This window comes from Danio rerio, chromosome 11, assembly GCF_052040795.2.
Source record: "Danio rerio strain M-AB ecotype USA chromosome 11, GRCz13ab, whole genome shotgun sequence".
Lineage (NCBI taxonomy): Eukaryota > Metazoa > Chordata > Actinopteri > Cypriniformes > Danionidae > Danio > Danio rerio.
Window position 1 is genome coordinate 12,433,145 of NC_141031.1, and position 14,750 is coordinate 12,447,894.

A 14,750-nucleotide genomic window follows, 5' to 3' on the forward strand; every position below is an offset into this window, starting at 1 on the left:
AGGAGCTAGATTATTAAGAGCTTTATAGGTGAGAAGTAATATTTTAAATTCAATACGAAACTTAACAGGCAGCCAGTGTAAGGAGGATTAAAATTGATAAAATAAATGAATAATAATAACAAAATGTGCTCAAAAACCTGAGTTATATCCTAAAACACATGCTGTGCCCCATATGGTGTAAAACCTGACAGGTGGGCAAATCTAAGCTTGTTTTTAATAAAACAAATATAAATATGGATATAATAAATAATACTGCTAATAATATTACCATTATACAAAAGCAAATTGTTATGAATGAACTGAAAAAGCCTCCCGAGATGAAGAAGACATAAAAGCAGTGATTTTTCATATTTATGTAGGCTAGAAAATAATATGTTTTGTAATATTTTAATTCTTTATATTTATATCCTATATATATTCTTATTATATCCTATATATATCCTTAAAATTTACATTTTTTCATATGTAAAGATATTTGTCTATTGCTCTCTTTTGTGTATTAAGCAGTGCGTAAGCGAGGCGCAACTCTGCGCCGGAGTTTAGACCGGGTTTGTTTTGGTCTAATGAAAAATCTATTTTAGTTTCTCAAAATAGCAACGCGCCAGCAGTCCGCCTCAGAACGCCTTCCTTTTTAGACCAGAACGCATATGGGCGCACAAATGAGCGCTAATGCATTTGCTATTTAAACAGCGTAGCTCAACGCCTCAAAACGACTCTTGCGCCAAGCTAAAACTACCAAAAGACTATTGCGCCGCGTCTTGCGCCACACTGCGCCGGGTGTATGATAGGGCCCTTAGTCTTTTGCAATTCAACACAAAACTGCGCAGACGACTCGTGTCATCAAAAGCAGGCAACACCACAAACCTGTTTCATCATTTAAAACAATGCCACCCTTATGAAGATGCAACGAAATTACAAACCCAAAAAAGTGTTGGTAAACCAGCGCAACTACCCAGCAGAGTCTCGTGTCATCATTTTCGAATGCCGTGCCAGTGCCTTACAAGAAAAAACCCCCAGAAAAGACAGACAAAATATATGACAGACAACACAATCTCAAACACATCTCAATGAACTCTTGATGCTTGCTGTAAACTACAGGCTGCATTAAGGTTGTTTGTTACGACATCAATAGGATTTTTTTGTTGTCAAGCTTATGTTTCCTTTCTAATATCATGATATTTTCTTTAAAATCTGTTTTACCACTGTTGTCTCTCACCGATGGTAAATCAACCAGCCTTTATAAATTTAAAGGACATAATCACCAAGGAGAAATCAGATGCTCAAGACATAATCTTTAAAATAATGACATATTAAAAATGCAGCAAATATATGACAGACGTTTACAACAGCAGTGGATCATTAATTAAATCCTTATTTTCCACGGAGCGAAGCATCATACATATTTGAAACAAATTTCATTTTGTGTAATGTGTAACTTAATTTTGATGTATGGTTTGTTGGTTAGTTATCTACAGCATAAACAAGAACGAATAACATCAATCAATAGATCATCAAGTAATCGTTAGCATCCCTAAATAAAATGTATTAACGGATATTTCACCCTAAATTTACCATACTCACCATTAAAAGAAGAGTTCATCCAAAACAAAAAAATATGTGACCATTAACTCACCTTTTACTTGTTCCAAACTTGTTTTATTATTTTCTGATGTTGAACAATAATATCCAATAACTTGTATTGTCTTATTATTTTATTTATATTGTCAGACAGCTAAGACATTTCACAAAATGTGTTAAATCAGCTGCACAAAGGGATTGGTATGCTGAAAATCCTATAAAATTGATGGATATAAAGATTTTACATTTATTGTGGTAAATATCGATATTGACCGATATAAAAAAAGATTATCATGATAGTTATTTTTTGCCATATCACCCAGCTCTACATCTAATGATGTTACAGCTTGGCGTTGTGTGGACGTTACCACTATGACGTCTGTCAGATGTTGGATTTTGGTTACAACACCTGATAAATAATTGTCAATATTTGTCGTCAATATTCTGTTTGTTTAAGAGGTTGGCTTGACGTTGGATTTTGGTCACTTTCGAACACAAACTAAAATCAACCAAACATCAACATCTTTTGTCGTCATTGTTGGACATCAAAATAACTTTGTCCTTGGATGCTGGCTAGACATTGAATTTTGGTGACCTAACATTACAATCTTAATCTAACCTAATATTATTGTCTTATGACGTGTGCCTGCTGAACAATAACTAAATGCACTACAGAATGTTACGTTTACACACACGTGCACAATTTACATGTAAATGTATCAGCTTTTAACAGCGTAAAACTCACTACTCTTGAGCACTTCTGAAATGTCTACTTTTTACTCATACTTTGAACAATATTCACAACAGATACTTTTACTCTACTCACACTACATTTTTAGGTAAGTAATGGTACTTTTACTTGAGTATGATTTTGGAATATTTGGAATATTTCATATTTGGAACTATATGTCACTTTAATTGTATGTATGGGTTGGGTTAAAAGATATAGAATCATGCTGTCATTAGCATAACACATTAATATGTGCATTTTAAAAACCAAAAAGGTAAAGCTATAATTTAAGTTGGCCCCTACTAAGATTTCCACTCTGTAAAAATAACATGATTAAAAATAGGAACAAGTGGTCTTGATTATTATTCATGTTTTAGCTAAATTTTTGTTAAACGCTATACAAGCAGTTTTATAATCAGTTCAATGTAATTAAAGTTAAAATGACTCAATTAATTTATAATTCATATAATTTATAGTCAATTTATAGAAATTTTAAACATAATATTTCAAGGCAACTATGTTATTTTTATAGTGCATGAACTAGGTATGTGTTTTTTAAAATGACATCTCTTGAAATATTAGTAGCTTAGTCATGGATTACAACATTAAATAAGGCAGACTGCAAAATAATAAATTATTATGCTTATAAAACATCTTTACTTAAGTGGTATGCAATACTTGTTTATTACTCTTGACTCATTAAGTGATAAACCTGTCCAATGAAAGTCTCTAAAATGTTGTCTTAGCATCAAAATAACTTAATTTTGATCTTATTAATGTGCTTAAATGCACAGATCACCAAATGTAACTTTCCTTACCATTTACTCACTCCCTAGTGCTTCTTACCTTTTATGACTTTCTAATGATAACACAAAGGAAGATATTCTGAAGATTGATTTTAAAAAGCAGCCATTGACATCTATAGTAGCATAAAAATACTATAGACCAGTGGTTCCCAAACTGTGGTACATGTACCAGTAGTGGAACGCAGGCTTCCTTCTAGTGGTACGCGGAGGAATCGCGAAAATGAAACACACTTTTAATCATTTGACGCAAAAGATAACATGTGACATACAGCAGTTTTCTTTTTACTTTGTAAGAACAGTGCCATTTTAATTTAAATGTTATATTTTTTTGTTTGTTTTTTGTTTTTATCTGTAAGCACAGGACTGTTAATGTACTGTTTTTTTTAATGGTTTACATGGATGATGACAATAATATTCTAATTAAGAATTAATCTGCCTTTTTTTGGCCTACTATGCTACAGTATTTCAATACTTAAATACTGGTTATTATGGTGGTACATGGAGAGACATTTATTTCTGAGGTGGTACTTGGTGAAAAAACTTTGAGAATCGAAACTTTGAGAAGCTTTTTGAGAACCGAAAACAGTGGTTGTTTTCCCCCAACCTTCTTCAGTATATTCAGCAGAAGAAGAAAAAAATCAGTTTTAGAATGAGTGGAAAATGAATAAATGATAAGTGAGTGAATTATCCCTTTGCTAAAAATGCTCTTGTCCTACAAAAGCTACTATCATGATATTTGATGTTTGTTTGAGCATATTCCAATGCTGTTTGATATTTAAAGCGTCAGTATCACTATAAAATGCATTTGATGTCCCACAAGATTGATTCAGTCCTATATGAACATAATGTGAAACAAGGAAATTCTGGTACATGCGGGTAGAATTATAATTGTTTTGAAATATGTTTGTGTCCATTTTTGCCATATCCTTTCATTGAGTGGATGTGATTTTGCCATGTCCCACACACTGCTCAGCCAACATCAGTGAAAAATAAGTAGGTAAATTAGATACAATTAAAATGATTTTTAAATATTCTCATTGTCTTTATCAAGTTATTTGATAAAATAAGTCATTTTGATCACTTTTATTTTGTTTTAATATTATTAATAATCGTTTTGCACGTGTCTTTGAAATTGCTGTCCACTCTCATGATGTGGTAAATCCCTCTGATGTACTCATGACATCTCCATGCCCATTTTGTCCTTCTTCAGAGAAGCTTAAAACACTAACAGGAACTATCTACACTTATGTTTGCTATTTTTCCTCATATTGTGTTTAAAACTGAATGTTCTCAAGCTTAACATGTCCTGACACAGTGAAATATTAATTAATATAAAAAAAATTCAGAAATTACAAATATAGCTTTTAAACAGTACACAAAGAGCTTAAATAGGGAAACACTTTGCCAGCTGCAGGTACGACCTGTGTTGAATAAATGCTAACTTTAGCCAAAAATGTCCTCCCTGTCATTGTCATTGTATAATGGAGCACATTGACTGTTTGAAATAAAAATACATGGCCACCCTGTCATCTTGTTTTTCACCTTCAGGTTTAACTTTTATGAAAATAAACAAATTGTTTATCACCTCAGCAAAACATTGTGTGTGATTTCCTAATTAATCAATAAGGGCCAGTTAATATTGTTTGGCAGTTTGACAAAAAAATGTAGATAGGTTTTATTTGGGAAAAAATGTGTAACGATTGCATATTTAATGCAAAATAAATGTTTTGTCCATTATTTTATTAATAATAGACTTTTTCTATAATCTAAAAAGTTTGGTTGGTAAACAGACACATCACCTTTCTGAAAATATATATTTTATTATCACACTGCAACAAGCACGTGCACACATAGGGCTCAACCTGTGCAGTGCACATGCCCTTTTTAGTCTTGGATAGAAAGTGCCCTTCCAAAATGGTCAAAAGTGCCCCCGCGACGCGGCACACCTTCGGTCCCGCCCTTCAATAGGCGCGCGACAACACCGCTCTTGAGTACGCGCGCGACAACACAGCTGATCAGTACGCGCGCGACAACACCGCTCTTCAGTACGCGCGCATCCACTCTGCAGACCCCCCCCCCCAACCACTGGAATGGCATCTGCTGTGTAAAAAATATTTTGGTGGTGCATTCCGCTGTGGCGACCACTGATAAATAAAGGGACTAAGGCGAAAATGAATGAATAAATGATATACTGTTGAAGTTAGAATTATTAGCCCCCTGAATTATTAGGAATTTATTTTTTCCGCAATTTCTGTTTAACGGAGAGCAGATTTTTTCAACACATTTCTAAACATAATATTTTTAATAACTCATTTCTAATAACTGATTTATTTTATCTTTGCCATGATAATAGTTAAATTTGTTCTGTAGATCAAGAAAAAAAAATAGCTTAAAGGGGCTAAAATTTTTGTCCCTAAAATGGAGTTTAAAAAATTAATCGGCTGGTTTTGTTTTAGCCGAAAATCAAATAAGACTTCCACCAGAAGAAAAAATATTATCAGAAATACTGTGAAAATTTCCTTGCTCTGTTTAACATCATTTGGAAAATATTTAAAAATGAAAAAAAAAAAATTCATGGGGGACTAATAATTCTGACTTCAACTATATATACCCCAGGGATTTACGGGGTATTTTTTCTTTTTTATTAAGAACAAAACAAATACTGCCGTAGTGCAAAACAACAAAAAAAAAATACAGATAAAGAAAAAAAAAATACACAAAAAGGTATGCAAGTTTTAAGTATATACATGATTCAAGATTTTTCCACTCATATATAAAAAACAGAAGAATTTAAAAAGTAACATTTGTGAATGATTGAATTTCATTAAGAAATAAAAAAGCACATTGATTTGTTTGAAGAAGTAAACAATGAAACAATGTTTTCCTACCATTGTAGTAGAAGGATCTAAATGAAGAAAAAGTTTTTTTTTTTTTTTTTTTTTTTGGCAGAATCAGAATTATTAGCCCTCTTTGAATTTGTTTCATTCATTCATTTTCTTGTCAGCTTAGTCCCTTTATTAATCTGGGGACTAGATTAATCCCTATTTTAAATAGATCCCTATTTAATCCAACTTATCCAGCAAGTTTTTACGCAGCGGATGCCCTTCCAGCCGCAACCCATCTCTGGGAAACATCCACACACACTCATACACCACGGACAATTTAGCTTACTCAATTCACCTGTACCGCATGTCTTTGGACTGTGGGGGAAACCGGAGCACCCAGAGTAAACCTACGCGAACGCAGGGAGAACATGCAAACTCCACACAGAAACACCAACTGAGCCAAGGTTCGAATGGGGTTTTAAACACCATTTTAGGGACAAAATTATTAGCCCCTTTAAGCTATATTTTTTCTTGATAATCTACAGAACAAACCACCCTTATACAATAACTTTCCTAATTACCCTAACCTAGTTAACCTATTTAAGCCTTTGAATGTCACTTTAAGCTGTATAGAAGTGTCTTGAACAATATCTAGTCAAATATTATTCACTGTCATCATGACAAAGATTAAATAAATCAGTTATAAGAAATGAGTTACTAAAACTATTATGTTTAGAAATGTCTTGAAGAAATCTCTCCGTTAAACAGAAATTGGGGAAAAAATATAAAAGCAGTCTAATTTATCAGCGGGGCTACTAATTCTGACTTTAACTGTATGTTAACAATACAGAATAAAACTTACAGTCAATGACAAAATATACAAGAGAGAGAAACAAAGAAGAATAAATAAATATAGAACATTATATATAAACTTGAGGGTATAAGACTTTCAAGAATCAACTAAAGTACATACATTAAAGTCATAGTCATGTTGGCTTTCTTAATTTTTTGATAATGAAATGAAATGTAAATAATGACTAAATTCAGAACGAAGTAATTAATTAAAAAACATATGTTGTTAAATAAATGACGGATTTGCAAACTGAGACTGCAAATCTCAGACATGCAATGTCAGACAATGAACTCAAAAAAAAGCTAGTGACGTCAGTGTGAGGGGTAGGGTTCGGTGAAAGCACTTCGTGTATCTCAGTTCAGTGGCGCCCCCAGAAAATTTTCTTAGGGGTGGCCAGAAGAGGCCGCACCAAATCTTGGGGTGGCACACAAAAAAAATAATAAATTCAGTGTAATGATATATTTTTGTTTCTGGTAAATGAAATAATGTAGTTTTTATTCATTTAATTAATTCTACTTGAAATATTGCAATTTATTCTTTGAAATAATTCAGCAAGTACATGTGCAAACCAAATAAAAATCTATGTTTATTTTAAAAACACTTTTCATATACTGTATAAATAACTTCTTCTTTTTTACGTGCCTTTATTGTACATCATACGGTATATGCCATGTCTAAAATTAATGAAAATTAATGAGTTTATTATTCCCAGAGATGGGTTGCAGCTGGAAGGGCATCCGCTGTGTAAAAATCTGCTAGATAAGTTGGCGGTTCATTCTGCTGTGGTGACCCTGGATTAATAAAGGGACTAAGCCGAAAAGAAAATGAATGAAAGAATAATGAGTTTATTAATTACCCAAACAAATGAATAAACTGAACAAAAGGCATTACTATATACACACTCTACCTAATAATATTATTTATCCATATTGCTTTTTGAACCATTTTATTAATGCAGCTTCTTCTATTGATATACTGTAGCTTAAGGTAAATATTAAATAGCCATTGCTGTCTATTGAAGGTGTGTGCGTGCTGTCAAGGACGATCGGGGAGGGTAGTGGTGGTTCTAGTTTAAATGACACCCTGGGCGAACCACCCTATACACCCCCCACCACTCTTGAATTGTTAGATTTGTTATTCAATAAATATAACAATTTATTTATATTTATTCTAAATAAATACAATTAATATTAATATACAATTATTATTCTAAATAAATAACAGAAATCAGTCCTAAATATTACTGGAAAACAACTGGAGTGATAAGCCAACATCACTTAAGAAACCTTTTGCATGAAAATTAATTATGACAATTCTAAAGAATACAAAAAATGTATTATAGAATTATCTGTGATCTTAGACCAGATCATGGCTGAGAAATCATGTTATGAAGTCTTACCTCCCTGACTCATTATCCCTCCTTTCTGCTTTAAAGGCATGTTTAGTGAAAGTAACATCATCATCATCATCATCATCATCATCATATTATATAAACTTTAAACGACTTTCAAAACTCTCTGCGTGCCGACACCTCTGCACAAAAGGCTGTTACTCCGGTTTCACGGCGCATGAGCGGTGCCTATTATGTCGGCGTGCATGCAAACAACCAACCGGGATTCACACAGGAGTGCGTGAGGCGCGCGGGAATGGTTTTCCGCGCGCATGCGTCAGTTTGCTTTCACCAGCATTGAACCAGAGGGGGAGAGCTACGTCAGTAACACCAACAATAATTTAGTGACTGCATTTTATTTATTTATTTATCTAAATATTGGGAATTTATGAGTTCATTTAAATCAATAATGTCAACCGCAAAATTATATTGGGGTGGCCAAAGGGGTGGCCAGAGTTTACTGAGGGGTGGCCGTGGCCACCCCTGGCCACCCCTTGGAGGCGCCCCTGTCTCAGTTACTCAGCTAAGTCAGCTTGTGATGGGAATGCGTCGATTTAGAAACTCTTTCAAATTAAATAAATGTCAATTTGCATGAAATGACTGACTAATAAGCAGCTTGGTTTCAGTTTCAATCTCAGTCAGGCGATAAGAAGTTGGAAGCCTCGTTTCCCAAGGAGAGTAGCTGTCTTAAAGCCTTCAGAGCCTGTGTAATCATGAGTGAATGCACAAACTTCACAGAAGGAGAATTCTATCAGGCACATTTTGACCCGCGTGCTTATGTCAGGAATTTCTACTCCAGCCCTCGAGGACACTCCGACGAAAAGGATTTCCTTACTTTTGTTTTAGGGGTCTTCAGTAGATTATTTTCAACTGGTAAGCATTCCCAAACATTCTAACTGCGCATTGTGTAAAAGTTTTGTTTTCGCTAAATAGGTCTGATACAGATTTTGTTTGTTAAGGGAAACATAGAGGGCAAAGGTTGATAGACGTGGGCAGCGGACCATCAATCCACTGCGTCATTAGCGCCTGCACACACTATGACGAGATTCTTCTGTCTGATTTCTCTGACAACAATCGTAGAGAAATTGAAAAATGGCTAAAAAACCAAGAAGGGTGTCTAGATTGGAGTCCCATCCTCCAGCACGTTAGTAAAACGGAGGGGAAAAGGTAAGTTTGATTGAGTTTGCAATCATATATATGTTTTATTTGTAACACTAAAAACTTTGCTGCAATTTTTATTTACTATATTACTAGTTATTTACTGCTAAAACGGCCAGGAAAATACCAATTAACTGCATTTTATAAACGTGTACAGTAACATACTGCATAGGAATTTCTGGTATAACTGTAATCAAAGTAATCAAGTACTGCTACTGTAATTGAAGACAAAAATGAGACAATGAAATGATGCATCACAAAATGTATTTAAATCAGATTAATGAATGAAAATTACTTTTGTAAACCATTTAAAATGGATATAATAACAATGAATGATAAAAATACTAAAATCAAAAGTGCTTCAGGGTGCTTTTTTAGTTAATGCAATAGCCCAGGGGTCACCAAACTTGTTCCTGGAGGGCCGGTGTCCAGCAGATTTTAGCCCCAAGCCTAATCAAACACACCTGAACAAGCTAATCAAGGTGTTACCAGGCAGGGTGTTGACGCAAGTTGGAGCTAAACCCTGCAGGGACACCGGCCCTCCAGGACCGAGATTAATGACCCCTGCATGAGCCTTTAACATGGCTATTCAATAAAACAGGACCTACAATAATTGCCTTTAACAGGGTAACAAAGTTCATATGCGTCTGGAGTTCATTTCGACACTATGGTCACATCATGACTCAATTGAATAACTAAATAATACAGAAACTGATATATCGAGCACAAAGTCAACTCAACAGTCATTATTAACTCAGTAATGGAAGAGATAACAATCATGACAAGTATTATACAACATATTTCTCAAAAAGTACTACATTAAATGTATAGAAAAGGAAACCACAAAAATACGCACATATAAACAATTACATACAAATACAAACATACATGTACATACAAAAATATATACATTTACATGCATTTTCAACAATATGCAAGTAAAAATCTGTGGAAAAAAGTATGAGAATAAAAATACTGTTGTACATAGTCACTTGTTTTAATGTATTAAATTCAACAGTTTAAAAAATGCTAAAAATAAAAAGATTTTAAACTGCTAGTGTAAAACATAAATTAATTATAGTAAAAAAAAAGTATAAAAGTTTTCATACTGTAAAATTAGAATGCGGTAAAGGGCATTTTACTCTAAAAAAAGATGCAGAAGGGCTATTTTATTGTAAAATAAACTGCATGAAATACTACTGTAAAACACATTTACAGTTAAGTTACTGTAAAGGGACAGTTGCAGTAACTTTGTGGCAACAGTGCTGCCAGTAAGTTAAAGCAATAAATATCTAACAGTGTAAGTAAAGCGGAAGAAACACTCACTTATGAATAGCAAGAAGATCTTAAAATACAATGTAAAATACACCCAAAATTGGGTCAAATGTGTCAAGCTCTTTTATTGGTTTAAAAATTTTCACCCAACAGCTTGATTGATTCATGTTTGGGATGAAGCAAACCATCATTTTTTCAAAGGTCCTCTGTGCTTTGAAATATGCAGTTTTATTCGATGTGAGACGTAACCTCAATGGAAACTAGATGAGAGGGTGGGACATAGAGTAGCTTAACCCCTTTTTAGGAAACAGCCAATAGTGTTTTGTTTTGTTTTGTTTTATCACAGCTCTGCCTGTAAGAGTGTTTGAGCTCAAATGCATCAAATGAAAAGCAAATGAGAAGCACCTTGGGGCCTGTCTGAAACTAGAGAGAATTTGATTGGTTATGATGTAATGAGAAACTGTAATATGAGGTGACGTGAATAAAACCGTTGATCCATTTGGGCAGAAGTGGCAAACTACAAGCTTTACATGTTTATATACGTTTTATTTTCTAAATGCAAACTTTTGTCACTGTTTTTGAGCTCACTGGCTTGTGGGTATCCTAAAAATACTGATACTACACTGTTGACAATTTCCTATAGAATCTACAGTAACTTACTGACCACAGTTTGTCGGTAACTGACTGTAAATGTATTACAGCAAAAATACTGTATTTACATTTACAGCACAATTTATCTAGCTCTATGTTTTACAGTATTGTATATTTTTACTGTAAAATATACGGTAATTTGAACAATGCAACTTTAAAATACAGTAACATACTGCATAGCTGTGCTACAGTAAAATACAGCGAGGTCAAAATACCCTTCAGATAAAAATACAGTGATTTTAACAATGTAACTTTAAAATACAGTAACATACTGCATAGCTGTCCTACAGTAAAACACAGTTTATATTACAGTTAAATACTGTGTAATTTACAAAAATCGGTAACAGCGAGGTCAAAATACCCTTCAGATAAAAATACAGTGCTTTTAACAATGTAACTTTAAAATACAGTAACATACTGCATAGCTGTCCTACAGTAAAATACAGTTCAGATTACAGTTAAATACTGTGTAATTTACAAAAATTGTTAACTGTGTAACGTCTAAAAAGTTTAATTTCACGGGAAATTAAATGAATCATATTGGTATGTGCCTATTTTGTTGTAGTTCATTAATGTTGTTTCAATCTTTGAATTATGACAGACCGTCCGATTTAGAGGCTACGCTGAAGCAAAGAATCAAAAAGGTTTTAAAATGTGACGTCCGCCTGGAGAATCCGTTTGATCCGCTGACACTGGAACCAGCTGACTGTGTCATTACATCTCTGTGCTTGGAAGCAGCCTGTAAAGACATGCAGATATACCGCCAGGCTTTACATGGGTTGACCAAGCTCCTGTGTCCCGGTGGACTATTTGTCATGGTGGGTGTTCTGAGTGAAACCTTCTACAAGGTGGATGAACAGCTCTTTTCTTGTCTTAGCCTCAAACAGAATGATATCGAGGAAGCACTGAAAGGTTTTGGCTTCTCTATCCAAGAGTTTAATGTACTACCTGCAGAAGACCAAAACAATTCTGTGTCTGACTTTGAGGCCGTTTTTGTTCTTGTGGCGACCAAGAACATCTGATTACTTGCAAATAAAGAAATGCATATAATAATGACTTATCCGATGCATTTAAAACTAGTAGGTGCCTAATTTTTTATTCAATTTTAAATGGTATTTGAAAAGATAAATCATAGATAATTTTTTTAAGCTAATGTGTTTCTTAAAATTTATTAAAACATTTGTATATATCCAGTGCTACAAGTGTGATAGTGATATTGATTCTGTTAGATTTTGATGTATTTGCTTAAACGTCCTTGGGTGGCTCGCCAATGTATTACTCTTTGTATGGCTCTAATACATAAAATAAATATGCTGACCAAAGTTTTTACTGAGAGAAGACTTTATTGAAGACAATAGCTTTTTTCCATCCTTCTATTTTTATGCACATTTTGGATGTACGCATAAACAACGATTGACGTTAACGCTAAGATGCGCATACATTTTGATAGGGCTGGACATTATGGCAAAAAATCATATCACGAAATATTTCTTAATTTCGGTCCATACGATATAATTCGGATATCGATATGGACAATATTAGCCAGGAAAAAACTGGCAAGACTACACACAATGGATGTCTGTACCCACAAATGTCTGCAAACGGAATTTGCAAAGTCTATAATAAATCCAGGCTCTTATACATTTTTAAAACTTAAATAAAAACAGTACAATAAATCATGTTTACTTTTTATTTGTATAGCCTTTACAAACAAGAAATGTGAAATAAACTATCAAATAAATAAAACTCTAAGACTCAGCTCTCTATATAACACACACACACACACCTTTTCAGATGCAGATACTTGTTTGCAAATGAAACAAGCCATACAATCTATCAATTCTGTATAGGGTCATAAAAACTCTTTATGTTTGAGGAACTACTTCCTCTACCGATTTAAATCCCAAGTTGACTGTTGGATGGCTGATCAATTGCAAAAACGATCGCCCTTCCACATGGCAGAATAAGGTCAATACATATTTTAATTCTAAAAAATTCATTACCTATTTTGATTTATATATGAGGTGGCGCAGTAGGTAGTGCTTTCACCTCACGGAAAGAAGGTCGCTGGTTCAAGCCTCGTCTGGGTCAGGTGGCGTTTCGGTGTGGAGTTTGCATGTTCTCTCTGCGTTTGCGTGGGTTTCCTCCGGGTGCTCCGGTTTTCCCCCACAGTCCACAGACATGCAGTACAGGTGAATTGGGTAGGCTCAAGTTGTCCTTAGTGTATGAGTGTGAATGAGTGTGTGTACGTTTCCCATAGATGGGTAGTGGGTGGAAGGGTGTCCGCTGCGTAAAAAACGTGCTGGACAAGTTGGCGGTTCATTCCGCTGGAGCAACCTCGGATTAAAAAAGGGACTAAGCCGAAAAGAAAATGAATTTACATATGAACAAAAACAAAACAAATCTATGTAAAACAGTGTGATCTATGTCATAAAAGGAAATGTTTAACAATAAATAATTAGGACATGTTTGTATGTAATTTGATTTCTCTCTTAGTCTTGTTGTCATTTTCACTTCATTGCATGTTCGTGTGAATTTTGTGGTTCGTAATTTTTCAATGTATTCTATAAAATAAAAACAAGTCAGTCTAATAAAAGGTATCTAATTATACTGTTTGCCATTGTTGCTCATCTTTGTGTGGTTTCATCTGAGAAGTGACATGGAGGGGTTTGACACACTCGCACTTACAAACCTCCACATGTTCTAGAAAGTCTGAAAGGAACCTAGAGGGACTATACAAAGCCATTTTTAAATAAAATTCTGTATTCTAGGGATCTAGACATAGAACATTTCCTAGCAAAATTAAATAAATGCAATTGGTCATGTTCTTTGTAACTCAAAAGCAATTTGCTATTTATTTTATTTTAGAATTACAATCCTGAAACATTTCTGGCCGTGTAAGCTGCTTGACATATTTTTAACACTTACCTCAGCCTTTGTGCAAAGCTCTTGGTAATAAAAAATAGAACCAATTGAACAGACTGTGAACCCAAAACCAAACAGGAATTCAGAAAAACTTCATATTTAAGATATTATACTCTGCCTGACAAATGTCCAAGTTTTAGGAACAACAAATAACTTGACTTCTTGTTGACCATTTTGTATCAGAAGTAGCTTATATGAAAGGCAAATGCCTGTAGATTACACTTATTATACCAAAATTAAATATGAACATGCCTTGATTTTTAATGATTTAATTGGGACAGTAAGGTCTGACTTGGCTCAGACAAAAGTCTGGTCACTTTACAGAAATAATGTACAGTATAGGAAATAAAGTCATGCTGCAGTCACAGTGGGAAAAGAATTAATATTGTGTATGACTCAATCATGAGCTTGGAGGACTGCATCCATACATCTCTGCAATGACTTTAATAACTTATTAATAAACTCATTTGGAATGACAAAGAAAGCGTTCTTGCAGGACTACCAGAGTTCATCAAGATTGATGATATTGAGATACCCTCAATAATGTTCATTTCTGGTG

The 14,750-nt window shown here is 34.1% G+C and overlaps 2 protein-coding genes across 2 annotated transcripts in view; one reads left to right on the forward strand and one right to left on the reverse strand.

The window, feature by feature from the left end:
* The window catches only part of npepps (aminopeptidase puromycin sensitive), a 302,499-nt gene that overhangs the window by 99,441 nt on the left and 188,308 nt on the right, over positions 1 to 14,750 (reverse strand). The gene's annotated exons all lie outside the window — the stretch shown is intronic.
* Positions 8,710 to 13,874, forward strand: zgc:64002. Its single transcript, NM_001111246.3, is given in 3 exon segments — positions 8,710 to 9,055; positions 9,142 to 9,349; positions 11,868 to 13,874. Coding segments are annotated over 3 exon segments (789 nt in total). The 5' UTR covers positions 8,710 to 8,895; the 3' UTR covers positions 12,289 to 13,874.